This window comes from Pocillopora verrucosa, chromosome 6 (assembly GCF_036669915.1).
Source record: "Pocillopora verrucosa isolate sample1 chromosome 6, ASM3666991v2, whole genome shotgun sequence".
Lineage (NCBI taxonomy): Eukaryota > Metazoa > Cnidaria > Anthozoa > Scleractinia > Pocilloporidae > Pocillopora > Pocillopora verrucosa.
The window spans coordinates 8,874,078-8,902,058 of record NC_089317.1 but is presented as its reverse complement, the minus strand read 5'-3'; the positions used below and the strand labels follow the sequence as shown (position 1 = coordinate 8,902,058).

Sequence of the window (27,981 nt, the reverse complement as noted above, 5' to 3'; positions counted from 1 at the left end):
ATATATCAACTTGCCTCTTCTTGGTATGATAGCACTGCTGGTTCAGCAGAGAGGACTCCTCAAGGGAACAGTTATGGAAATGTGAATTCAGGATACGAGTATGACAAAACGAATGGCCAGAACCACTCCAATGAAATGGTAACATTCAAGGGGACAAATCCAGCGCAGACTCCTGGGATTGCAATCAACGACTCCAGTATGACAAAGGTAAGGCAAGCTCAAAGTCATGTAGGTTCTACTTTTGTTGCCCTATGTACAGCACTAGTTACTTCAATCTCATATTCGTGAAAAAGTTAATCATAGTGGATCCTTTTTCGGTTTTTTTTAGTTTTTTTTGTGACTGTGTGTGTTCTCCCACCTTGAACAACAATTATTTAAGACTCATATTTAAAATGCCGTAACTCTGCGGTGACCTACTTATGCCCACGTCTGGTACACTACTCAGGGATGTCATAAAGCCTCTACTGCACGCTTTTCACTCCGCAACTCATGTTTCATTCGTATTCAACTAAAATCATAATTTGCAGTTCATTTGGCAACAAACGCATAAATTGAGCCATGAAATGATAACGCATTAGTACTTCTAGCGCTAGTCTAGTGTCAAAACAAGCCTGGAAAAGTTGTCGTGTCCGGAAAATTTAAGCAATCAATAATCAATGAATCAATCAACGTTGTGCAACCGCATACTACAATCCTCGTGAATGCCTTTTAATGTTAACTAAACTTCAAGCTGACTTTGAAACTTAAAATGGCTACTGATAGTAGCCATCTTTAGATAATAAGATATGCCCAAGACTAACGCTTCTGTGGTCAAGATCGCCTATTCCCAATCAAGTAAGAAACTTTTTACTGAATTGAACCCAGTCTTCACATCCAAGCAATAATCAGCTGGATACCAAGGCACAATAATGGCTTATTGGAATTAAAAGGATGACAATCACCGAAGCAGTCCAAAATGTGTGACTCAAAGCCACTTGTCATTATTTACTTGAGGTTGTGGCTGAATTTATACCCTTACTGGTACAACAAACCACTTTATTCGATAATTAACTTGTGATATTTTTTGTTTTGTTTTGTTTTTTGTTTGCTTGTTTGTTTGTGTGTTGTTGTTGTTGTTTTTTTTGGCATTAATTACTAAGTTGCAAGAGTGTTGTGAATCAGATAATTAACGTACTGTAGTCCTGATGTACCTTAGCTATAATGACCCATTCGCTTAGCGTTCTTCTTAAAAGAACAGACAACGCTTGGCAACCGATAGCAGCAATAACTCAGGGTGGCCTTGTTTGTTCTATTTTGTTCTGCCATGTTACAATGGGAAACAGATTACATAACAATGAGGAGTAAACCACGAACAATTGTCAAATAGTCTTTATTCTTTAGAGTGCAGCTATTATAATTCTTGTCTTTTATGAGGTTTTGAGTGGCTTATCTTTTCAAAATTGAAGAAATATTTTTTCTTTCATAAGCAACTGTTGTTGGGCGTTGTTATTTCTTCTTACACATTGTATTTTCCTTGCAGTGAGCAAGAAAGACGAAGCCAGTTCTGGCTTGATGGATAAGCAGTTAACTCTTAATAAACCGATCTTTAGAGTAATATTCGTACACCTTGAGCATACTGAGATATTTTCGTAGCCTGTGAGAGAGTAATTTTCTAGGTTTAGAATCTAAGGGCTTCTGTCGTAGTTTCGTTTCGCCCCTTGTGTTCTTTTTTTTCAAGTAAACATCAAATTACATCTTTTTGCCAAATTTTAGCACACGAAAATAATTCAAGATTAGTGTTTGTAGAGTAACCACTCAACTGTGCGGTGTGTGAAGTTTGAGTTTTAACGAGCAAGCTACTGTATGTTGCATTCCACTTCATTCATAACTTTAGTTCTCGCAAATCATTGTCTTTTTCATGTCTTAAACTTAATGTTTTATCTAGCGATATAAGTGTTTTAAATCTTGTGGGTCGATTAAAATCTTACATAGTTAATTTTCATTGGCAGTCCAGGCCACTAAAATTGTGGTCGTAAAAATTTTGAGATAAAAGTAGCTTGAACTGATGGTATAATGTTAAAGGAATAATTCCACAACAAGATAAGGTCTAGTTTTAACGATAGCAATACAGAAATAGCTTATTGCATTTTAATAGGATATTTATAGCATTCATTTAATGAGTGTCCTAGGTATTATTTATTCAACTAGTCGCTAGGTGGTAATCATAATTTAGAAGGGCACACGACATAATTTTTTTTCATGTACGTAACAGTTAGATTATGAAAGCTCTCCATTTCTAAAGCGTGATAGTTGATGAAGGAGAGGTCCAAATCCATTATCGTGCATAGTAAACGATATTGTTTTGGTATCAATGTACCAGTGGTTCAAACCTTGAGAACTAGTCAAGCTTATGTTTTCTTTGTAATTTGTTTGCAGTCGCGCACCAAAAGGCTTCGAACTGTACTCACTATCTGTATATCATTGAACAGATAGCGAGTATTGTAACCGATCAGATTGCAACATTTGCGATGAAACAGCAATAGATTTATACTAAAATGTTCAAAGTCGTAACCCTTTTTTAGCTGTATAGTATTTGTGCATCGGCACGATAACATTTGTGTTAGTTAAAACATAATCATAATCATGATCATATAATTATATTATTCATTGTTAGCAGTTTTCTCGGTGGATGATTTTTAATCCTAAGAGGAAATTATTAAGAAACTTACTGGTCGATGATTAAACATCTTTACAGCGTGGTGTGTTATCAAAAAATATATCAGAACTATTATTAATTTGTTAGACATCGAAGTAAGTATATTCAGCTGATTTTGTATCTTTAAACTTGAGATTGGTCAATTAATTAAAGCAGTTTAAATGCATCTTTTTATGTTTATTTGTTGAGGGTTTTAGCATAGATGATAAAATATTTGATAAAATGGAGTCTTTCATCGATCTTTTAGTTGCCTTTTTCAGATTTCAAAGGTTCCATATCTTGAGATTGTTTTTTCTACCCTTCATTTAAAAAATGGTACACACAGTTACCAAAAGCGATACTGCTACCATCTTTGGGGAACCGTTGAAAGGAATTTTTTGAACGTAAATCTGTGGAGAAAGAGCCGTGTTAACTATTTAATTCCCAGAGTGGCTGGTATCCAATTTCCACTCACGATATCACCGTTGAATCACAAGGAGGCTGTGTGGTTAGGGCGCTGGTCTTGTGATCTGGTGGTTTCGGGCTCTAGCCCCCTGGCCCTCCATCCTGCCACTCACTGGATTTGTTCTCGGTTGCCCCAAGTTCAATTCCTTGGCTGCACTTTGTACACATGTATAGCCAACTGGCCTGCCTCCTTCCCGTTGGGGTTTTTTTAAATCAGCACGGTTCGCTTGCTTCCAATTTGTCCATATTGGCCCTTAAAAGAGGTCAATTAAGTATACTTACATACAAACGATCAGGGTCTCGAGAAGAAACAGAATAAGAGCCATTCAAAACGTTACGATTGTTTTAAAAAAACAAAATCTTTTTGTTAGTCACATAGGGAATGTGTAGGGAACAGTATAGAACATATACAGGTATGCAAGTTGACGTCAGGATGTTTAGGGTAACTGGATTTGACAGATCAAATAATTTCTACAATAGTACGTTCAACCATGTTTGGAGCTTTTTAAATCAGTGCGAATGTTAGTCGTGGTGAGGCCGCAAAGTGGAAAAGGAGGGGAGGGCAAAAAGTTATAACATGTAATTTGCACTAAAAAGAAATTAGCCTCCCTCCACTGGAATCTTGTTAACATTCCTGCAAATACTGTTGAATATTGTAATTGGAGGTGCTTTTGATCCAAGGCCAAAGCTTTTAGCAAAAAACTACACGGCCAACTCTCTCCTAATGGCCAGCTCTCTGCAGCCATATCATTATGTCAAGCCCTTTTGTAGATTTTATGTGTATTCTCGGTAGATTTTCTTTTGGTATGATTCTGTTCTCTAATATTTGTTTCTTCGCAAAGATTGAAACGATTTGTGCACTACTTAAATTAGTCTTTGTCAGAGTTTCTTAAATGGAGATATACGAAAACGAAGGCGGGCGAAAAATGGTGGGAATGGGGCCGTTTCCCAAGATGACCATCTAGCGTTGTTTGCCCGCCACCGACGAAGGGTTTAGAGGAGATTATAACCTTGCGACAGTTGTCTGGCAGTAAAGCTGACGTGTTGCAACATGCGATACCCTGCGCGAAATTGAGGGTGATCCTTTGGTATCGTCTACTGTTCAGGTCGCTTTGACAAAGTTGGATTGATTCAATGCCTTTTGCTGATTCTTCACCACCAGTCTTCCAGTAGGTAAAAGTCTCTTGATACATTGTTTACGACTTTACATAATAATGTATCTGTGTTTATGCTGAAGCGTCCTTTGTGTGAAAATCTTTGAGGCGCGGTTGTCGTAAAGGAGGTTGAGATTTCTTTCCCTTGGCCTAGATCCTTTGTCCATATCGATAACTTTAAATAGATAAAACAAAAACCTAGTTCATTACTTCATGTCAGTCCTCGTCAGAACTACATGCCTTCTTCTTTCGGTTAAATTACCTAACGTGTCTCAACACTTTTTTTCTATCAAGATAATCTGTTTTAACGGGATATGGAAACGTATGTGTAAAGCGTAACTAGGAGAAGAAAAAGCCAATTACACTTTGTTGGATGGTTCAGAACGATAACTAAAAGTTGTCTAAATACAACTACCTTTTCCATCAATGATAACACCGGCTGGAATGATATAGGAGTTATATGCCATCCTGGCGATAACATTGTGATATATGATAGAAATAATTAAAAGACGCTATTTAATATCAATAGAAGTGATGAGGCCACCCTGATAGTTTAAAAAGTGACTGAAGATGAACAAACGATTTTCTAGTGCTAGCTCTCCACGCTAAGAAACTCTTGGACCTACAGGATTTTCCTGAACTTTACAAGTAGGTATCAATTAGGTGGAACGCATCTTTTCATAGCGGTTTATTTTGGTTTCCTATGATTTGGACACACTTTTTAACTTTTTCCGGGCTTTTATTTTGTTAACATAGAGGAAAACGTGTGCGGACGAAAAGTAACGGAGATTTAGCCCTTTCCCATGGAAACCACCAAGCATCGTTCACAAGCCACCGACCTAGCACCTTTGACAGGCTACGCGCGCCTACTCGCTTGACGCTGACGGTTGCCTGGCAGCTAAGCTGTTGTGAAAGTATAATGTGATACGTTCCACGCCATTGAAAGTGATCTGTCGTCTTGTATGCGTTTGTCGTAGAACATGGCCTCGGTTAACATAACTTCGGCTCTTAACAAAATTGGATTAACAAGGTTTGGTGGAATATTTCTCTGGCTGATTCTTCATCGACAGTTTGTCGGTAAGCTTAAGGCTTTCAATGCTTTGTTTATCACTTACATGGTTTTCGTATCTGTAAGTTTTTGTGATGTAGCTTTGATATCAGCGGGGATCATGCTCCAAACAAGGTCGTGAGCGTATGGCTGTTGAGACGGTGTAAAGCATATAATTCTCATCTTGTGTACTTGATTCATACATAAGATCGTAAATATTCGTAGATCACATGCATTTGCGATTCATAGTTTTCGACTTATCATGGGGAGATAGATTCTGTCGAAGCACTGAGGATGTCTTAATGCAAGGTCCAATATATTTTGATAACAATTACATTCTTCAAGGCAGAAGAAAATTAGCTCACATTTAAGACGCTTTTTCCTTTAATCGTATGATCGTTGAGTCATAAAGGCTGGCTGGCTTTGTATTTATGTCATTGGATTTAACCCGTGAAAGTCATGTTTTTGTTTAGTCAAAATATAACACTGACTCACAAGGAGATAATCTGTTTTATTTAACGGAATAAGGAAACCGAGAAAACTTAAGCAAAGGGGCTAGGAGCCGTAGATTGATTTATCACTCTTAGTGATCAAGTTTACACAAGTGCGTTTCAACTTGATCAATGATTCGAAATGACGACAATTTCGCCGAAACATTCCAGGTTCCTTTGTGCAAATTAGGATGCCATCTGTGGATGTAGACATAAATAAGGGGAAGATAGGCGTAGAACTGTTATTATGTTTAAATTTTACGACCAAAATATGACACAATCCGCTGTCTGGAAAGATTGAAGCTCGAAAAGGAAAAACGAATATACACATTGGGTTGTTGAGTCTTGCGTGACTGATGTTATGTTACGCGTGATTGTTTGTCATGCTTTTAGCTTGAACACGATTATGGTTTCTGTGATCTGTCAATTTCCCTTTCTTCTATTGGGCGATTGTTATTGTGCCTAAGATGATATGTACTCTAAATCCATAGCATCGCTCGCGATTTTGAAAGATGAACTCCAATGTTTGCAAACGCTTTCACATTTGTTAATGTTTGTTTATACTGAGGTTCTGCTTAGAGTTAGTGTTAAATTGTTACCAAAAATAGAGGTAAGCTTTGTTGTCAACTGCAGCTTTTCCGTGCTCAGCACTGCAAATGCTAAATGAGCCTAACATGAGTTTTAGTTTTCTTTTACTATTTTTAACTTTTTTGATGTTACGCAGAAGAGAATTGACTACGTGACGTGCTTTCATTTAGCACTCGCCTAAGGGAGGCTTACAGGCGGAAATGGTTCATTGGCTTTTAAGAGATCGACAACAATGTGTTGATAACGGCTGAAATATTATTGTTTGAGGTTTCCTGCGTAATTGGAGGTGTAAACTTAACAATTAATTCTTAGAATCATTGTGGTCAAACTGATAAGAGCTCCAGACAGGCACAAGGAACTGAATTGCCCTTTGTACTAAAAACCAAAAGAGAACATAAGCTGTCTCTACGAAAAGTTTTCCTTCTTTCGAATATTCAGAGCCTCAGTTCATTTTTCTATTGTTGTTATTTTATATTTTTTAACTCCTTGGACATCCCAAGGGCAAAAGACAAGAAAGGCTCTGGAATGCTCTTAATAACGCAAACATATTGCGAGGGCTTTTTCTGCCAGAAAATGGATTTATTTTAATTCATAGATATATTAATTTTTGCAACGTCACCCTCTAAGTGTGCCTAATCAAGAAAAACCGGCTATTTAATTTCCCATTTATGAAAGGTTCTTTGTCGTTATTAAAGTGTTCTAGATCTTACTGATTGCCCCTCGATCGACACCTCTCGCAGTCTGAGATAATCGCACGCGATAAACGTCGAATAACTTGCCGTCGTGATTCTTGCCGTACCTCTTTAGTTTAATACACGTTGAATTCTTCGCTTTCATTTGTAAAGCATAGTTTCAGTTATATCCAACTTGAAAGAAAAATGGAAGGAACAACATCCTCAACTTCTTATCACAAATCATTCTTCTCTCTACTAAAAATTCTAAAATTACTAAGCTATCGTTACAAACTAGAAAGCTGGTTTTTTCTTTTCCTTCTTCTCCTTTAAGGGCAAAATTGATCTTCTTGCTAATGAATGTTTTCCTACGCGTTTTATTCTTTAACCCCTGCCCGTCTTGAAACGTTCTTTCAGTGACGGCTTCATATTTTCCTTCACTCTTACGATAATTTTCACCTTAAATTTGTGAATTTTTTATCATTGAAATTGAAAAACAATTGCTGGACTGACAAGAACATCTCTTATTGGGGGGAAGGGGTGGGGGCTTTTGGTAAGAAGTCATATTGTATAAAGTTCTCAAAATGGTGGATAAAATTTTGGGCGTGCAGTGATATTACGTAATATCTTAAAAGTGGCTGCTACTTTGGCTTACAAAAAGGAAGCAGTTTAGAGATCAATAATTTTACCACCCCTCTCCTAACACAAGATTCATGGAATCAAACTACACCATTCTAGAAATGTAGCGAACGAATATTTGAACAAAAGTAACTAGAAGTGATCGAATATTTTGCAAAAATAAGTGATTTAGGGTTATTCAGTTTAAATCCATTCTTCAAAGAACAGTTACCTCTTAGTTCAGGATAAACAAAATTTGGAGTGAGTGAAAAGTTATATTGGTGAGAACACTCTTACTGTTAATGTCAATTTTACGTTCGTGCAGCTGAGACAGGAAAAACGAGTACTTAGAGGGAAAAGAGGGCTCCCTTGGCACTGCCATAACCGTTATTGTATCTGTCAGCTTGGGTAGCATAGCATTGGGATTACTTCAAGTTGCTTTGTAAACAGGTCAATTGAAAAAGGAAGTGTGTTTACCTTTTAACTCTCATGCGTGATCAGGAGAATTTCTCCTTCTCCTTAATTGATCCAAAATTCAATTTTCCGAACTGACGTAAGGCAAACAATAAGGAGAATTCAGTCCTTATGAGATCTTGGGTGTGAAAGGGATAATAATATGGTTACCCTCTAAGGGGGGTAACCGTTACTCTTCTCTGTATGATTAATTAAAAAGATTATGTCTTACTTCAAAATGTTGTAGCCACTACAGTACTGTGGACAAAACCAGCCCCAAGTTGGACCCAAACGGATTCAAATGACATCAGAACAGTTGATATTCAAGTGTTGAAGGGCAGCACCCACATACATCTCAGTTGGAATTACACTTTGTCAGAATGGCGGTTTAAATTGATTCAGAATTGACGATTTTGGCTTATTCTTTTTGCCAGAGCGACATCTGAATTGGGTGGAGCGACCGTTATCTGTTGTTGCTGTTGAACGTCACAACCTCACCCTTCGGTGGACCTATATGAAGACACTTGGCCTAGTATCGTCATTTCGAGAAGCAGAATTTACTGATCTTAGCAGCGGGGAAAAAACCATTGCAGAGAAAGTGTTAAATACTGCACCAATCGTACATACAGCTTACAGACCTCGATTTCATATTCCGAAGTGTGGCCAACAATATCAATTTTAAAAAACACGACATGATGGACGATTTTTTTTTCTTCTGTCAGATCAGGGCGTGAAATTGCGCCTAATACAGGCGCCAATGCGACTAAATTTTTCACTTTGGCGACCAAATCCTGAAAGTTAGTCGCCAAATTGGCGACTACAACGTTTCATCATAACCTTACCAAGAGATATAGTGAATTAAATAAATTTGCAGAGATAAATCTGTGGCAAACTTCCTCGTTAAGTTTGTTTCCAAAACGTTGCACATGCATCTCGATCGATAACTAGACGCCATCTTGGATTTAGATGAGCCTGAACGTTGTATATCATACATCCTAGTGTCTACTTTGTAGCACGTTAACGATCTTTTCCCTAACTTAATTTTGGAGGGTCTATCTAGAACGCTGACAGCGTAAAGAAGATTTTCTTTGTCTTTGGAAATGGCGACCAACTTTTTTTGAATTGGCTACCACTTTGAAGAATTTAGGAGCCAAGTGGCTATCAGAAAAAAAAGTTAATTTCACGCCCTGCAGATATAGTAATGTTAAAAGTAGAAAATATGAAAAACTGCTGAAAGCTTTGGCTACTTAACATTTTTCAGTATTGTGATTTGCGACTCGTGACTCTTTACATTCGCTAGCCAGTGAATTTAAACTTGTTTGTGCCTGCATTAAATTGAATGCCTCAGCTTTACATTAGTTACATTTACATTACTTCCTTTCTTCAGCATCCGCTGTACCTTCCGAACTCCCTGCTCAGAGCGGGGATAACCAAGGTCTTAAGAATTGGATGATTGCTGTTATAGCTGGTATTTCTGGTCTTGTCCTCCTCTTTGTCGTTATATTCTTACTTTGTTGGATCAGTAAAACTCAGAAGAAGAAGAAGGGCTCCGGAGGTAAGAAAATCACGCTATAAGTATTACCATTAGTGTAACACTGACACCACTATCGTTTCATCTCCCGCGATTTTGAAGCATTTTTAATTATGGTATTTTTTTTATTTTTATCCCACCCCCCTCCCCCCTACCCCGCGGGGCGAGAAGGTTCATGTAAAAGTAAAAGCCGCTACCAAAGCTGTTTTCCTCGACTTTGAACATACATGTCCAATGTTGTTGTATAAATCAAGTTGCTGTCGATTACATCAAAAAGCTAAGAGAAACGCGACTTAAGTTTGTGCCTGGTTTTCTCTTTACTTTGGGTGACAATACGAGATGGTTTCCCTTTGCTGATACTCCACGACCACATGAGCTTCATGCTAATTACTTTCAGACCTCTTTTTATTATAAATAATTTCTTCGAGTTTACGATGTAACATAGTTTAATCTGATGATAGTAACGGGCATGTCATATTAGCAAATACTTATACATTTCTTTTTGCTTCCTTTAAAGATGAAGCCGTTGACATGTCGACTACTTCGAGGTAAATTTTACTTTTTTCTGTTGTGATACTTTTCATGCGAAAGAGCGCTGTCAAATCTGCATTCGCTTTTTACAGGTAAGGTAAAATTGGTTACCGGGTTTGATCGATTAGTTTTATTAATTCACTAACAGACGCACCAAATTGCGGTAATTGCAACGTTTGGCTCGCAATCAACAACTGATTACGTTTGTGTAGCTCCAAATAAGCGATCAAACGGATCACTAAGAGATGAAAAGTACGGCCAGGTCGCTTAGGTAGAGTCACATTGGCTGCGTTAAAGGGTAAATTTCCCACTTTCAAAGGCGAATTTCATTTGGTGAGGAGGATCTCACGCTGATAAGAACACTCTTGAGGTTACTTTGTTATACATCATTTACTTCATACAAATTGACGTTGGCGGAAGGCAATGTTTGATATCTGTGATTGTAGCTATTTGATACTGGAGAGAGCCTTTTTGTTGGAGTCAAACACATTCTCCAGTTTTTGTGATTCGCTTTATTCATTCGTCCGTTTCTTTTTTTGTTTAGGTATGTAAAGAATGGCCCCCACCATTCTGACAAGCCTAGCTCTAGCAGGGAATCTATTGAAGATGATCCATTCATTGCTGCGTCCACTTATTCCCAGAATTCAGTTGATAGAAGGGACAGGAAGAGAGATTCCAGTGTCAACTATGGATACCAACCAGACGGTAGAGAACTTAGGCCTAAGCCAACATTCTTGATCCATATGATTCCTTATAAGGCTAACCGTACAGAGTTTTCTTGATAACGTTGAATGTGGCTGTAATTAATGTAAAGTGTTTTCATAGGAACATAACTCAAATCGCAGCCATAGTTTATTCTAGTTCCTGAAGCGTGAAGTTAGCCGGTTTATTGGCTGCTTTCTGTGGATGGGATGTTAGGTCGTTGAAGTTATCCCCTTTACCCAATATTTCGTCTGGTTTCTCTGACTATTCACCGGTTATCCTGTGTTGTTATGTAGACAACTGCCTGGAGAGGGGTACCGCGTGAAGTACGTGTCTTACTTTAAAATACAACACATTGACACAGACCATACTTTGAACCCCAACCTGTTGATTCTCTAGGGTTTTTTTTAAGCGTTACTAACATGCCTAATGTAAACGGAAAAATTGGTTTGCCTGATCAACCATTCGCGTAAACAGACGGCTCTTGTTGCAGCCATCTCGACACTATATTTCTTTTCTTTCCTTCCCACGAGGTTGTCAATTTAGAAAATAGGTTAAAATTCTTTATGTAAGCCAACCTGCTATCACCGAGACTCCCATCAATTTTAGAACATACTATCCCAATGATCTTCCAATTTTCCTTCACAGACGTTAGGACAACGTCTATCATCTCTTGGAATCCCTAATGCATATGTCGAATTATGATTGTCATATTGTACACAGGGCGGAAGAAGCCAGTGTAGCACCAAGTGAAATGAGGTCTAATCAAGACGGACATAGAAGTGACAAAGACAAAGGACCTCTTGATCTAACGGCGATATATGCCATGCCAGACAAGAAAAAGAAGTTGGATAAACAAAGTCCTGCATCCCTTGAATCGGTTTTTGGTAAGATGAATTGAAACTAAAAAAAAGAATAAGATTAAATTGAAAATTAAACATTTTAATAGTGCTGGAAGGAGAGCCTACTACTCAAAGGTGTATGGCAGACGTCTTCTCGAATGCATCAAACATTTCCCTCTGCCTGGTGTTACTTATTTTACCCACTTTTTACTTGGATCGTCTTACTTACAAATCTTCCTTAAAGAATTTAAGATGTTCATGATCGTTTCCACCTACTCTTTTTTATCGCTAGACCCTTTCAAAGCGAAGGACAAATCTGCTAAAGGACCAATTCCACATAATCCTGGCAACTTGGATCTTGATGGCCCCGCTAATGCATCTACAAGTGAGGGGCCAAGAAACTTAATAATCCCCATTGAAATGTTACCTAGCAACCGCCAAACGCCCCAAAAAAATGATACAGGTAGGTAACCAAGTGTTAAATCTACGGGGTCGACTAAAGAACTCAAAAAAAAAAAAAAAGGGAGAGAAGTTCGAGAGTATATTTCCTGCGTCGAGAAATATCTTATGATAACCTCGAGCTGTGGTGTTATAACTTAAAAAATCTTTTCCATGGCTTATCTGTTCTTTTCCGGAGCCTTCCGTGGTCGCGTGAGGGCTCTTGACCAATAAGGGTCAGTGTTATAAAGACGTCGTTTGATATCATGGCCACATATGACACAAAAGTGAAATATTTCCATTAAGGAACGATCCACATTTGCAGTCATACTTCTGACTTTGCAACTACGAAGACACAGTGTGTGATAACTAAGTGTTATTGTTCTTCCTTCAGCCTTGACAAATGAAAAGTTTACTTACATCTAGTGTTATTTCCACGCAGAAAATGGAAAATCAGAGCCTTCATCACCTCTTAATTTCACTTTGGAAAAACGTCCACGGAACAGTTCAAGCGGTGTTGCACGTTATCAGCCGGAGCGGAGTAAACTGGTAAAGTTCATGGAATAAGATAGATTCTTCATTTCCGAAGTTAACTTTTACTCCACATACTCCAAAATAATCATGTACTTTGAAGTTGATCAAACGCAGAGACGATTCTCTCGTAAAAAAACATAGCTTTGACATACGATGCTCTGATGTTTATGATATACCAGCCAAACAAGAGGAGAAAATTATATTTCTTTCCTTTACCCACTGCGCAAAATCTTGCGTTTAGCCGGCAAGCTTCTCTATTCTATGGACCAGAGGAGACATACTTACCTTTGTAAAACTCAGTTTATGAAACATGGAGTGTATGAAGGAAAGGAACACCAATTTTCTTTTCTGCGCGTATCATAAAAAAATAGTTGGGGATGATAATTGTTCAGCCCTGTTATCCTCGTGAAGGGAAAGGACTCTTGTAATGTTTTCAAGGTTTCTTTAGATTCTATCACCTAAATTGTATCCGAACAATTGGGTCCTAACACTCCAGGTCAAAGTGGCCCTAGTTCTTTTGTTGTGGTCGGATATCGCATAAATTTGCTTAATTATTGTTGACATGTTTTCGTCATAAATTCCGATCTTTTTCCCTTTAATCCTGCAGCCATATAGGAATGTCCGTGGAGAACTTGTGAGACCAGATACACTATCACGAACTTCACAAGACTCGCACGACACAAAACCAGAAACACTTCCAAACCAGTCGAAGCCCGTTGGGTCCCTGACTCACAGCAGGGAATCATCGGATGCAAGCTACATCACCTACGTGGTCTGATGGCGCGGTAATCTGTCTTCCAAACAGGTCACTATTGTTGCTTTGAACCCAAGACATCTAATTAACGTCCATACAAGTATCAATAACAGCTATGAGCCCATCTGAGTACATAGCTTTTAGAGCTGCAGAATGACTTCATTCAAGGAAGACAACTTACGTCCACATGGCCAGCCTTAAATTCAATCTTTGGGCCTGGTTCACTCAACTGGCCCGATCTAACGAAAATCTAACGAAATTCAGAAGAGACTTAACAGTGAACTTAGACATACTTCTGTACAATAAAGTTACCGAGGGAATATTGCTTGCCAATATATCCCACGTAAGTGAAGGGTGAATTTCGTAGAATGGCTAAGTGCTGGTTTCCGCTAAACATTCCGAGTGTTTGCCGTTACACAGACGAATACAGCGGCTTTGGGGCATCACATTTTTCAACCAAAGGGATACAATGCATTTTGACCTTTCCGTAAGTTAAAATGTTTATATTTGTGAAAAATGCTTTGTGTCGCACATAAATGCGTAACAACATCAAAATATATAATAAAGAAGGAAACCAACACCTGAAGAAAAGGTAACATTCATTAAGTACATCAATTTATGGAATTTTCGGTTTCATTAATAGAGACATTCTTATTCTCTCGGTAGTCAATATTGAAAAGAAGCTTCCAAATATTGTTTCTCGAACAATTTGACTCGAATTTTGGTGCACTGTATGTTAATAGTAGAGAGGTGATTAACTTAATTTTGTAGAGCGTTTCTTTCTTTCGGCAGTTAGTATCAGGCTTTGGAAGCCGTGGTGAATAGGAGGCAATTGAGAGAAATTCGACCAAGGGTTTTTTTTTTGTTATTCGTTTTGCTACTATTAAGTAGAAGCAGTATGTATTGAAACAGTTTATTCACCTCCATGTTGTTATGATGATGGATATATTCTTCACTTTTGGTATATATAATTTTGATAGGAAGCGTTCGAAGGCAAATGCCTCAGTAATATTCTATCAGCTGCTGCTGAAGTTTGTTTCAATCACACTATCAGTTAGAGATAACCATAGATAATTTTGTGAGATTATATTGCTTAATAGGAAATCTTTATTTTTGATCAGTTCGAAAAAGGGCTATAAATTTTAATAATAGAAATAAAATATTCAGAGTAAAAATGTTGTCATCAGACACTTATTAATAACCCCTTAATCCTCTAGAAAAGTGATGTGAGGGAGGGACGTAGTTCAGTATGATTAAGTCATTTGTTTATCTCTAGTATTTCGATGCAATTTGAATTCAAAATATGAAGTTATTTGGGTTCAAGTTATCGCGATAAGTTTCCTGATTGCGACAGCCTTGTTGTGTTCTACGTAGAGAACGCATACCATTCATGTTCTTTTTCAGTCTCGCGGGTTTCATGATATCCCGCAGGTATCGATCCGAAGCCAGACCGTTTCAGCTTATCGACGCCATTCTGGACCACCTCAATTTCATGCAAGAGCTTTAGATCACGCTGGCCAAGTGAGGTTCTGCAGGTTGACTCGCTTCGGTTTTGACGCCTTGTAGTAAAATTGCACCCATTTGATCAAACGACTAGATTCATTACAAAATTGGGCTTTGAGCCACGCCACAATTTGCTGTACGCAAGTATAATTCCAAATAAAACAGTAAGGAATCATATTTTGGCTCACGCAGTTAGAGATTTATCCGGTTGATTGGAAGCATTAAGTAAGTTGTTGTTCTTTGTTAGATGCTTATAAAAGTCTTAAGGTTAGTGTTCTGACATCAAATGTTTAATGTTTTAAAGTCAGTTGGCCAGCATGCCAACTCACCCACGGATAGTGAATATCAATGTGTGTACGTAAGAGTGAGTGGTCAGTGAGAATCAGAGAAAGAAAGTGATCGTTCAGAGTTATGAGTCGGTCGACCAGAGTTTCCCGAAGTAAGAGATAATGGGATTTTATTAGTAAGTCAGATTCAGTGATTAAAGAAAAGAGTGAAGCAAAATTAATGTAATTAGAATGGTATAGGGTATAGAGATTAAAAAGCCTGAAAATGACAGGTCGCGAGCTTTCGGTGCCTTTGCTAGGCGTGGTGTGCTCTGGAGGCAGTTTCTCTCGTCAGTGCGACCCAAAACAAGTTAATAGTGAGGGAAATGGAAAAAGGAAACTTTTGGATACTTATACAAAATCTTATATAAGTATTTCTTTAATAAACGACTGGACAGTGCCGGGCTAACGCAAGGTACTATGACAAGTATGTATACGTAATTGGAGATTCTGCGTGTCTCAAATGTACAGAACGGAATTTAAAATCTCTGATCATGAGAAGATGGGCAAATACTGAGAGAAGAAGCATGCTAGAAACTGTCTTCCCCTTTTTCTATTGATTTTTTTATTTTTCTGCCTAAAGTCTCACTTTTTCTCCTCTAACATTCCACCCGGACTTTGACCTTTTTGGACAAAGTTTACTGTTTTCAATAAATTTACAGGAATGGTTTTTCAGGAACAGTGATATGCCTAATTTAAGAGCCGCGCATCGGAATTTTGGAGGAGTGATATTGGATAATTGTTGGGCGAGATTCAAAGTTAAAATAATATTTTTCCACACGGGATCCGAAGGTTTTAAGATCTAGGAAAGCCCTACTTAATGTAAAAGAAAAATCAAGCTGTCACCTTAAACGACTGCCCTCTTAAAACCCGCTAGTGAATGCAAAGTCCTAATACGGGAAGGTAGCTTAGCCCATAGCACAAGTATACGAGGTAAAGTAGGGAAATCGTTTCATTTTACTGTGGCAAAGTATATGCGAAATAACAATTAGAGCCTATTTATATCTTTTAACTCAACATGTTATTCAGAATAAATGATTTGCCACAACAGGAATTTTTGATTATCTCACTTAATCAATTGAGGCCATTCACAGAAATCTGCAGTTCATAGAAATCTATTGATAGTCACGAAACGTCTCACTAGAATTTCAAACATCAATCGAGTTTTGACGCACTATTTCTTTTTAGTTAGTTTTGCTTGGCGCTTGGCTGATAGAGCTTCATCTATGGCTGAAGTATCAAATTTTAACCTACAAGTAGTTTCCTTCAACCAATGCCTGAAAAGATTAAATTCCATTTCCAAGAGTTTTGTGACTAAAACTCTCAATTTGGGAAGAACATTCCTAATTCAATTAGGAAGCTTTGTTTGTATTAGTGATTTCAAAGGGCACTTCGTTCATAAAATATTTTAATCGTGTAGCTTTGGTTTATACCCGATATACTAGCACTCTGATTAGCTAAGAGTGAGGTCAGAGCAAAGCATTATACAGCGGTAATGCCAGGTAATGCCTAAGGGCCAATTACGGATTATGTAAATTAGGAAGAGCTCTGTGGTGACCATCTTCTGTTTTCTAAAATCTGAGCGTAGGAAAATGATGAAGCTCAATTAAGAGTCTGAGAGAGTAAATTTAATTACAGGCAGTTATGAATTTTGAGGAACAGAGTAGATGCAGTTTTGAATTTCCTTAGAGATTGTACTGGTCATGGATGAAGTGATTAAATAAGGATATATTCAATCTCACATTTAATACTTGCATTGGAAAGCTGTTAGGGACAAGATAACACTTCAACGGGATTATTGCCTAACATTTTGTGATTAAGTTGTTTTTGACTTACCAGCCGGTAACCTGTGTGAGCACAAGTAAAGAAAAATCAAAGTTTGCCTTGTCATATACAGGCCCCCAGCAGTTATTTGTTTGTTTTAGATTCAAGAGCATCTCACTAAGTCTTCTTCAAACTTGCAGTGAATTTATATCAAGTCCATTTTGTATTTTTCTTGTATTATAAACTCATAATGCAGTGTGCTTTTGTAACAATATCGATAAATTGAGGAAATGAGGAGTAATTGGACAAATAATTATATATAAGTTGATTTGAAAGTGTATGGCTAGTTTGATTTCAAAAGTGTCTTGCTCCAACGTAACCCAGGTAAAATGTCAGGCGGGATATAGGCGGGATCCCGGCAATCCCACCCAGGATCCCAGGTGGGAATGGCGGGATCCCGCCTTAGGTGGTGGGATCCCACCTTTCCCACCTGGGATGAAAATTTGATCCCACCTGGGATCCCGCATTTAATGCGGGATTCCTGCATCCCACCCGGGATCCTAGGTGGGACTTATGCATTCTACCCGGGATCCTGGTCGGGATTTACATATCCCACCTGGGATTCTTTATCCCAGCTACGAAAATATTGTTTTGCTGTTTTTATTCTTACAAAACGTTTTTGTGAGAGTTCCAATACTTATGGATCATCCACACACTCTGCAAATATTTGGCATGCAGACAAGACAGAGGTGGTCACTGTTCCCTTTGAGAAAATACACCTTTTAAATGACTTCTTCAATTTGCTTTATTTGAAACTCTGATCTGAAAATATTTTTAAAACAAGACTTGTTAGTAGTGAGAAGTACAAACCGAGTTTCTTTTCATAACTTAATTTCTTAAATGTCCCAATCACTGGACCTCCTAAAAAATATTACTTCTTTATATTTTTGGTGCAAAATACAATTCCTTCTTTACATACAAATGAAAAGTACAAGTCACAGTTCAATAATAACAGCTCTAAAGTTTACTTGTTGTTCTTCTCTGTGTCAGAGATCAACAAAATTTTTCTATACCTTGTAGGTCTGGTATAAAATTGTACTTGTAGTATAAAATGACAACCTTGTATCTTCGTTCTCTCCACCCCTTTCCAAGCTCGGTAACGCTTCGGACTGTGCATAACCATTTGCAGACGAGAATTCCAATGCACCTCTGTAATCGCATGTAGTTGCTTCTGTCTCTCGTGCAAATGTTTTCTCCGTTATGAGACGCACTTGACTCTGTTGGCACCACTGCTAGTTCACTGGAAAGACCGACTGAGGAATCGAGATGGCTAACTGTGTTGAAACGTGTTGCTGAACGCTTGTTGTGGTCAAGCCTTGTTGATTTGGGTACTGGTACACTGTGATCATCTAGGTATCTCTTATACTTCCTAATGTTATTGGCTTGTGTTGTTTCTCACCTTCGCCGTGAACATAACTCAAGTGGGTTTCGAGTCTTTCTTTCCTCGAAAACTTTCGGCCACAAATCGTGCATTCTTGTTCGATTCTTGTCGATTATTTCTACATAGAATGAATTCACATCATTATTTATGTCATCATCAAAACATGAATCCAAGGTATCCACCATCTAAGAGAGGAGAACCGGTCAGAAGAGACAGAATAATGTTGCGCGCTTCTCTTGAGACTGCAATGGGTCAAGCCAGCGGATTCTCTTTGCTAAAAGGTCCACGTGATCATGCCCGTAATCGGAAACAAAGAAAACTCTATTTGGCGCTCATCTTTGAATGTACTTTTCATCGGTTAACCGCTCTTGCTTCAAGTTGTTTCTTTTCCCAACTGTTTTGCCTAATATAACACTTCTAAAGATTGGTTTTATTGTGGTTTAATGGGAAAACGAGAACAGCGTGAGTGTTTTAAAAGAAAAGAAAGTCGTTGGCGCCGTGAACTTAAAAGAAGGGACAATTAACAGTTGACATATCGACTGGTTCAAACAACGATCGAGTGGCCATTTAAAGCTGGGATGTTTAGAAGTTTGTGGTGAGTACAAATTGCCATATTCGTTACGTGATCAAAATCTTATCAAAGAATAGAAATAACGGCTAGAATTAATCTTACCTAACACTCAGCGCAACTGAAACTCAAATAATTCTGAGAATCGAATTGGTCGCTTGCATACTGCAGTTTCCTAAGCTTACACTTTACAATGAAATAAATCTATGAGTAAGGTTTCAAGATTACTTTAGTCACATTTGGGAACATTCTGACCTTGCTTTGCTTTGAAAAATTCGACTGAAGAGAGAGCAGACTTTCAATCAGTACCTTTGTCAAAATTTTGATAACATGAATTATTGAGGTTTTGTCTTTCTTTTATTCTTTGATACACAACAGCCAATTTTTTTAAACGTTGAGCCTTATTACACTGTAGATGGTCTGCTTAAATGATGAAGAAAAAGTAATATGCTGAGTTTTGCTGTTATTCTTTAAGAATATTCGGTTAAGAAATTTGTTAATGAAACAAGTCAAACACATGCTGGTTCATTGCAAATAAATTATGAGATCTTTATCACATATAGTCTGTGTATTCATGTACTGTTTGAATCATTTATGATCAATAGCTTGGTAAGACAATGGGATCCCATTGGAGGTGTCAGTATGTTCTATAGCTAGTTGGAAAGTTTTGGACCCTCAGTGGATTGATGGGGTCTATAGCTCACCTAGAAAATTTTATCCTCTTAATTTTAAGATATCCTATCCAGTACATTTCATAAATCTGTGGTCTCCAGTGATAAACAGGATCCCTCAAAGGATTTTTCTGAAAGTGGGAAGCCATCTGTAATTTTATGCAGGGTCTAAACTGGGATTGGCAGGATCCCAGATGCAATCCCGCCTGGGATATGATTTCCCAGGTGGGAAACTATCTGAAATTTGAGGCAGGATCCTAAGACGGATTGGTGGGATTCTAGGTTTAATCCTGCCCGGGATGTGCTTTCCCAGGTGGGATGCTATTAGGAATTTAAGGCGGGATCCCAACTTCAATTGGCAGGATCCCATGTGGGATCCCATGCGGGATGTTCCATAATCCCAGGTGGGATCCCATGTGGGATGTTCCATAATCCCAGGTGGGATCCCATGCAGGATGTTCCATAATCCCAGGTGGGATCCCATGCGGGATGTTCCATAATCCCACCCGGGATGTTCCATAATCCCACCCGGGATGTTCCATAATCCCACCCGGGATGTTCCATAATCCCACCCGGGATGTTCCATAATCCCACCCGGGATCCCATGCGGGATGTTCCATAATCCCAGGTGGGATCCCATGCGGGATGTTCCATAATCCCACCCGGGATCCTATGCGGGATGTTCCATAATCCCACCCGGGATCCCACCTGAAAAAGGCGGGATCCCACCTGGGACACACATGGGATCCCAGGTGGGATTGGCGGGATCCCACCTTATATTTTTACCTGAGAAACCAAACAGGAGTGATTTATTCATGATGAAAGTTATTATCATACAGAAAAGTTGAGCAATGAAAGCAATGGATCACTTGCCATTGGCTTTGGTGACCAGTGAACTGCATGCTGATAACAAATTGTAATTTATTTTTCATGCTTGTACAACTGCTGCTTGGGAAGCTAACTTAGTGAAACCATTTCATCAAAGACTTAAAACAAGGACCGTGCAGCTGTTACAAATGCTCTAATGATATTAACTGATTAAGTTTGGAATCTGATTAAAGTAAATCTAGGATTGCAAACCGTTCAATATTTGGGTAATTCTTGTAGGCTGTGTAGAAATTGATCATTATGCTACATCAGTGCAAGATTCATTCAAGTCTGCTTTAGCAAGTTTTATTTGCTCTGTGTAAAGCTAAAGGGACATATTTTAATCATCCACTATTCTTGCATAAATGGTTGGAATGATGCACAGGGTACCCATTCCATTACACCAATTCATTCCAAAATTACTGGCTTTCTTTTTTGGAATATTTTGATAAGCAAGCCTCCTTCATCTTCCCAATATACTTGCTGATAATAAAATTAAATGAGTTTAGTGTGGTTGTAGTAAAGGGAATTTCTCTTGGTACAACTTTTAAAATAACATGTTGAGAATGTTATTTAATTAACAGTGTCTTTATTGAAATAAAAAGCACTTGAAAAGTTTTAGAGAGTTCTTTGTTGTTAGGAGGTTAGAGGTTGTTTTCACCTATGTAAGCAACAACCCTTACAAATCTTTCAAGCTCTGTAAACTTCCTTAGTGCTTCTTATTTTCTTTTCTTCTTATCATGTCCAAGATCTTGTTAATAATTCTCTTTCTGCCTGCTATACAATTCTAGGATGCTATTTCTGAGAACTTGGTGTTGAATCAAGTAATAACACCCTAATTGATATTTTTCTTTATTCTCATCACTTTTCTATTTGATATTGTTTTGATGCTGTAAGGAGAAATTCTGTCATGGTCACTCGTGGCAGTTAATAGGTTCAAATAGAAGAATGCTTCAACTCTTAGAAATTGTCATCTCCACCTTGAGATGGAGAAAAAAAATTGATTAAAATTCTCTACCTACCATGTTTTGAGATTTGAGTTCCTAATTGAGTAAAGCAAGCTGGGAATTTCTCTTGATGCTCTTTCATCCTTATATACAGTCATTAAAACTTCTTTTTTATTCCTTTGTATATTTCCAGACAGTCAAAGTTTCACAAGTAAACCAAACAGTCCTGAGTATCAGCTAAAGGGTCAATCTGCATCCTTGACATGGAATTTCAACAGCAATGGGAAAACAGTTTTTCAAATAATGTGGTTTCACAATAATGTTTGGGTTGCTACTAAACCATCAAGTGGGCAAGTCTCTGTTCTCAATTCACAATATCAGGTATCAGGGGATGCAACACTTAGAATATCAAATGTTCAGACAAAGGACAATGGTGATTTTGATTGTCAAGTGGTTTTCACTTCTGGTGTTCCTCCTGTGATTCAGGATAGGGCTAAACTAGTAGTTGTTGGTAAGTTCCTCAACTAAGTTAAATGACTACTGGATCAGTATCTGGGCAACTGCCCACCTACCCCTCCCCTAACTCAACATTAACCCTAAATTGTTATCAATAGACTTTTGTTGGGTTAGGGGAGGGGTAGGTGGGCAGTTGTCCAGATACTGATATTGATCCTGACTATTTATATTGGTGGCACAAATATTTCCTAGTTTTGACATTTTTAAACTAAAGCTGGTGACACACCTGATTTTTTCCACAGATTGCATGCAGCCAATTTGATCACCAGCAAAAATCAGTGATATCTGACATGCCAGATATCAGCAATCCTACATGCCTATCATAGCAATCCACGGAAATTGCTATTGTTGTGTCAAGCACACCTGGTAATTTTAGCTGATCATTGCAATAAGAATATAAAAATTGTCAAGTGTGTCAAGGCTTAAGGACAGATTTGAATCCCAGTATTAAAACTCTTCTCTCTGGTAATTCAAAACTATTTTAGGATGCTGTAATAATCCCATGATTATCTGACCTTTGTATTAATAAAAATTCATTGTTTTACACAGTGAGCCCACCAATTACACTCAAAACTACAACAGCTCCAACTTTGGATGAAGGTGCTACAAGAACATTGTTTTGTGTGGCCAGTGGCAACCCCAAACCCACTTACAGGTGGTATAAAGATAATGTAAAGATTCTGGAAGATCAAAATAACTCCAACTACACAATAACATCAGCCAGCAGGAATGATGCAGGGACGTACAGATGTGAAGCTGTTATTAATGTTCCAACTCTTGGCCAGTACAGTGACTCTTACACTGTTCAGGTTACAGTTAGATGTAAGTCAACTCACAATACCTACTTCTATTCTTTTCCCTGGATAGTTCATTTATACATTTTGTTTACCATTATGGTACAATGTTAAATAGATGGTTAGTAAGATGAAGGAAATAACCAGCTTAAAAAATTTGTCAAAATGGCCAACAAAGAAAGGTATGATAAACTGCTAAGAAAAAGTTAGTTGTTTTGGGAAACTCACTTACAGTGCATTTACAGGTACATCCAGTCACAACTGAGCACAACAGCTTATAGGTGATGCAATTACACAATCTCCCTGCAGTTCAAACATCGGGATCCACAACTGCAGTGACCACATTGTGAGACAAACAATCACATGTGTACTGCTCTTTTGAAAATGTACATGTGTATCGAAGACTGAATGCAATAAATATCAGATGACATATATGTACAGTTGATATACATTATTTAGAGGGGATCAGGGACAAACTCTCAGATTGAAATGGCAAACAAAGACATGTATGAACAGTTACTTGTAGAAGAAGTTTTGAACTTTCATAAATCTGTTTCTTGCGAGTTCAGGTTTGAATACAAGTTAATTAATTTTTTTTCTGGTTTGTTGTGTAATTTCTGAACCAACCACATTTTCACAATACTTCAGTTAAAGGTCAAAATGATATGGTTCTTTGGTTGAATTTTTATCTATGAGGACATTTTGTGATATCTTTTATACAAAGAATGAATGTCGTTGACAATCAGTCCTGAACATTATCTCCCAGGACATGTGTTGAAATGTTTTCAATATGTTCATGGGATCATTTTGTCAATTGTTCATGTAAAGGTAATTTCGAGAAGGATCCAAAATTGTTGTGACTATTCCTGTTTATTAACCCTTTAACTCCCAGATCAAATTTGTAATTCTCCTTACTGTCAACCATACAATTCTTTAAAAAGTTAGTTCAGAGAATTTAGTATTGGATCAACCAATTATCTCCAAATTGATATTTTCTTTATTCTCATGATTTATCTGGTTGATATTGTATTGATATTCTATGGAGAAATTCTGTCTTGGTCACTCATGGGAGTTAAAGAGGTAAATAACTGAGATATTACAAGTGCTGATTGATTGAAAAAAAACTATCAATTACTGCACCCTTAAACCCATAGAAAATTGAAACGTTTTAACTTCATTTTGTGAAAGCAGTTTATCTAACTTTCTATTGATTTACTGGGCGTAATAACCCACTCAAGATGTTGGAAGAACACAAGAAAAGTTTGTAAAACTCTCACCTTTAGTTTGTGGTTGATAAACAATTCTCACAATTTTGTTATATTCTGTGTGGGTAATATTAGGCTGGGAAACCAATAGAAAGTCCAGTCTATAACAGAAGTGTACATTAAGGGCTGTAAAGTGTACTGTAGCTCTATCATTTAATCCTTATGTAAGCCAGTGATAAAGATTTCCCTTAATGTTTTCATATTTTTATCTTACAGTCCGTCCTGTGCACAAAACAAACAGTTTGAGCAGTAATCAAACTGTCGTGGAAGGTCGTACTGCCACATTTCTTTGTCTCACTGAAGCATTTCCCACTGCAACCGCATACAAATGGTTTAAGGATGGCATTGAGATAACCAATTCACAAGATTTTGAAACTTTGAAAATTAGCAATACACAAAGCAGACTGAGTATCAAGAATGCTAAGAAGGGAAGTGCTGGGCAATACTCGTGTGATGGTACAAATGCAGTAGGAACTGGAGATAGAAAATCTGCTTTCTTATTGGTCAACTGTAAGTTATGTTATTTGTTATGGACTGGACAATGTTTTAGATTTGTTAAATATGTTTACTGATTTTGCTATCCTGTGCAAGTCATGATACTGGTTTAATTAAAATTTGATCCCAATGGATGCTTTAGAATAGCTGGCAGAGAAGGCCTGGAGAGCCTCTTGTTGCCAAGGGGGTCTGGGCTCCTTTGGAAAATCTGGGGGTGAAGACTCCTGCAGTGTCATTTTCCTGCATTTTTAGGTTTGATCCAATTTTACCTTAGTGATTACATTTAGTGCCCTCCCCCCCCCAATAAGTGCCCCTCTATACTAGATGCTGCCTAAAATTTGTTTTTGTCAATAAGTACCACTATTCTAATCAGTGCCCATATTAAGTAAGCGCCCTCAATCTAGTGAGGACCTCCTTATGAAAAACTCCGTTATTCTAACAAGTGCTAAGTGCCCCTATTCTGTTTCAGTGATCGCAATGTTAAATTAAATGTGAATTGAGATCAACCATGCTTCATCTTCCTTTAATTGCTCACGCAAAGTTTTGTAACAAAAATGTTGGTCGTCTACTCAGTCTCTTAGCTATTACGTCCATGTGAGTACACAGTTTTTTTCAAAGGAATGAGGCTGTCTCAAAATTTTTCAGAGATTGCTTGGCTGGTTGTTCTGGCCAGGAAGGATCCAGTGACAACAAGCGCATTTTCTTTCTTGTGTTTTTGATCCCCCTTAAATGAATATCAAAGTTTTGTTTTGCACATTATGTTGTTATTTCTCAAAAGAGAAAAAGTGGCAAATCAGATTTCTGTAAACTTTTATGCCAAAAAGTGCCAAACTGGTGTTAGTGAAAAACATAAAAATGTATAGGTTACTTGTGTATATCCAGGGTCTTCCTTGACAACACTCACAGTGTTATGAAGTGAAAGCAATTTGTTTATTATTTATATCTGTACAAAAAATGAAAGATAAATGGAAAGGTCAGGCAACAGAATTTTAGCCAGACTGTTCTGGGAATAATGTGTAGCATTTTGTGATATCCATTGCCAAATGAACACCCTGTGCCACATTTCCCTGGCAATTAAAGACAGTAAGGAGAATTACTAATGAGAACCTTTACTAAGAGTTAAAGGGTTGAGAGCCATTGAGAACTCAAACTAAAATAACCAAACCGCCTAAAGCGCAGGAAAACGTGGGTGACCAATTCGTGATTGGTTTTGGTGTTGTATCTGATTGGTTCAGAGAGTGGCACGAGTTTTTTTGTACCAACCACAAAGCAAGTCAAAGCAAAAGCAAAGTAATCTCTGATTTCTTTCGCACTTCGTGGAAAATTGTTTTAATAGCTTCATCAACTGCAGTAATTTTTATTTGTCACTTATCTTTCTTATTTTTTTGTTTTACAAAAGATCCACCAACAATCACCTTCTATCAAAGAGCATTCACAGTTAATGAAACAAACGATGTTACATTGACATGTCGTGCAAAGGGAGTGCCTCAGCCAACAATTACTTGGAGAAAGATAGAAGATGAATTAAACTGCTTGGGTGAGCACTGCATCATACGCAACATAAGTGGCAAGAATGATGGAACCTACCGATGTGTTGCTAGAAATGAACTTGGCGAGGATTGGAAAGAAATCACTCTTAATGTCCAGAGTAAGTTCTCGTGCACGTTAGATGTGTTAGTCGTGTTTCCATGTAGGACTTGGGTGTGTCTGATCTTTGGCAGTAGTGGATGTATCATTAAATCCAGTTAACAGTGTCTTGTGTTTGAAACTAGGGAATCCAATTTCAGTGAAATTATCAGCCGGCGGACAAGCTTTCGTCATTGGTTCTACAGTAAGAGCCGGTTTTTTGCCTGTAAATAAGTTTGATGCTTTGGGCAACGCTAGCCGGCAACAGGCCTGCAAGTGGTCTGCCAGATTCCTTGCAGACCGCTGGCCTTCTTGCTTTGCTCAAGGCTTTTAACTTACTTTTGGTCAAGAAACGCGCGTGCAGGCTAAAAAATTTTATGTCCAAAAAAAACCCTGATTGCAAAGGTCGCATAGTTGCGAAAATTCATGGTGAATCACTAGAAATCAGAGACAAATGAACATTCAGAAAAATGTTTCTCACAGTTAGGATAAACTGGAGTAATTGCTTTCCAACAGTACGTCCGATCCTCCTGGGGAATCCATTACTGCTACTAGTGGTCACATTTCCAGCCCCAATTTTCCCAACAACTATGACGCAAACAGGATTTGTACCTGGAATATCACGGTACCCGATGGGAAAATCATCAAACTGACCCTCTTGAACTTTACCCTGGTAGCAGATGAAAACGATGATTGTGCTGGAGCGGCAGCAGATAGTGCCCGAGTCTTTATCACAAACGTTGCCTCTCATGGAGAAAACTCCTAAAGACTTTAAGATCTGTGGTCAAAAGCATCCCCCTCCTCTGTACTCCGAGGGAAACTTCATTCAAGTGAGATTTGAATCGCGCACCGGCCTTGTAAACAAAGGGTTCAATGCAACCTTTCAGGCGATAGATGGAGATTCACGTAAGAGCTTTTCCTTCAGGGGTAGTTTATGAAGGATGTATAGAAGTGTACTGAGCATGTACTCTATTGAACTAAACGAGAGTTTTGTTGAGTATAACCTGAAAATAATGAGGTAGACAATCTATTAACAGCTATAGTCTGTAGAAAGAAAATTGAATGTATTCAAGCCTTTCACCCGGACGCAAGCTGTTAATATTTCATGTCGGTTACATTGATTTATGTTTAAACCCATCAACATACGGAAAAGGAGCAGTAGGCTGTATTGGAAATCAACCCGTTAACCACAGTGGAGTGTAAAAATCAATACTAAAACAGTTTTGGATGCCTGACACAGTCTTTGTTACTCTTTTTAGTGTGCCCAGCAGATATGATCCTCGATGAAACATCAGGTTCTTTCTCCTCTCCCTTTTATCCAAGAAACTATCCATTTAACCAGACATGTAGCTGGAAGATTATAGGGAAACAAGGATACCGTGTTGAGCTCACAATACCAGACTATAATCTGCAACGTTGTGGTGATGCTGCTTGCTCGTGTGATTACATGGAAGTTCAGAATAGCTTCAGTGATGAAGTGCCGCCTGGAAAACTATGTGGTACACCAAGGTATATTCCTGTAAAGTTTTATTCACTGCACGAAAGCTTGAGGGTGGTGTTTGTGTCCCATGATGCAAACATGGATTATGACGGATTTGGGGCAACTTACAAGCTGTTGAACTACAGTCCTCCAAGTAAGTAGAGAAAACAACTTCCTGAGATCTAAGAGTTCGCTGAGAGAATATGTTACATGCAATAAACTCA

The 27,981-nt window shown here is 38.0% G+C and overlaps 4 protein-coding genes across 5 annotated transcripts in view; all 4 read left to right on the top strand.

Annotated features, from left to right (window-relative positions):
• LOC131782803 (tolloid-like protein 2) overlaps nucleotides 1-2,844 on the top strand; it is a 30,016-nt gene extending 27,172 nt beyond the window's left edge. For both annotated transcript variants that reach the window (XM_066169136.1, XM_066169135.1), the window contains exons 18-19: nucleotides 33-207; nucleotides 1,520-2,844. In XM_066169136.1, coding sequence (XP_066025233.1) covers nucleotides 33-207; nucleotides 1,520-1,522 — 178 coding nt within the window. In that variant the 3' untranslated portion in view covers nucleotides 1,523-2,844. The remainder of the gene's footprint in view (nucleotides 1-32; nucleotides 208-1,519) is intronic.
• The window catches only part of LOC131773610 (fibroblast growth factor receptor 3), an 88,659-nt gene that overhangs the window by 47,906 nt on the left and 12,772 nt on the right, over nucleotides 1-27,981 (top strand). The window contains exon 4 of the mRNA XM_066169163.1: nucleotides 2,304-2,326. Within this exon, the coding sequence (XP_066025260.1) occupies nucleotides 2,304-2,326 (23 nt within the window). The remainder of the gene's footprint in view (nucleotides 1-2,303; nucleotides 2,327-27,981) is intronic.
• On the top strand, nucleotides 9,364-15,098 carry LOC131774927 (uncharacterized). Its single transcript, XM_066168249.1, has 8 exons — nucleotides 9,364-9,372; nucleotides 9,522-9,717; nucleotides 10,211-10,241; nucleotides 10,769-10,996; nucleotides 11,650-11,813; nucleotides 12,061-12,231; nucleotides 12,649-12,755; nucleotides 13,348-15,098. Exons 1-8 carry the CDS (start codon nucleotides 9,364-9,366, stop codon nucleotides 13,516-13,518), a joined length of 1,077 nt encoding a protein of 358 aa, XP_066024346.1. The 3' UTR covers nucleotides 13,519-15,098.
• Nucleotides 21,774-27,945, top strand: LOC136282028 (neural cell adhesion molecule 1-like). Its single transcript, XM_066169175.1, has 6 exons — nucleotides 21,774-22,092; nucleotides 22,647-22,919; nucleotides 24,373-24,666; nucleotides 26,051-26,299; nucleotides 26,794-27,183; nucleotides 27,537-27,945. The coding sequence occupies exons 1-5, from the start codon at nucleotides 21,885-21,887 to the stop codon at nucleotides 26,928-26,930; spliced, it is 1,161 nt and encodes a 386-aa protein (XP_066025272.1). The 5' UTR covers nucleotides 21,774-21,884; the 3' UTR covers nucleotides 26,931-27,183; nucleotides 27,537-27,945.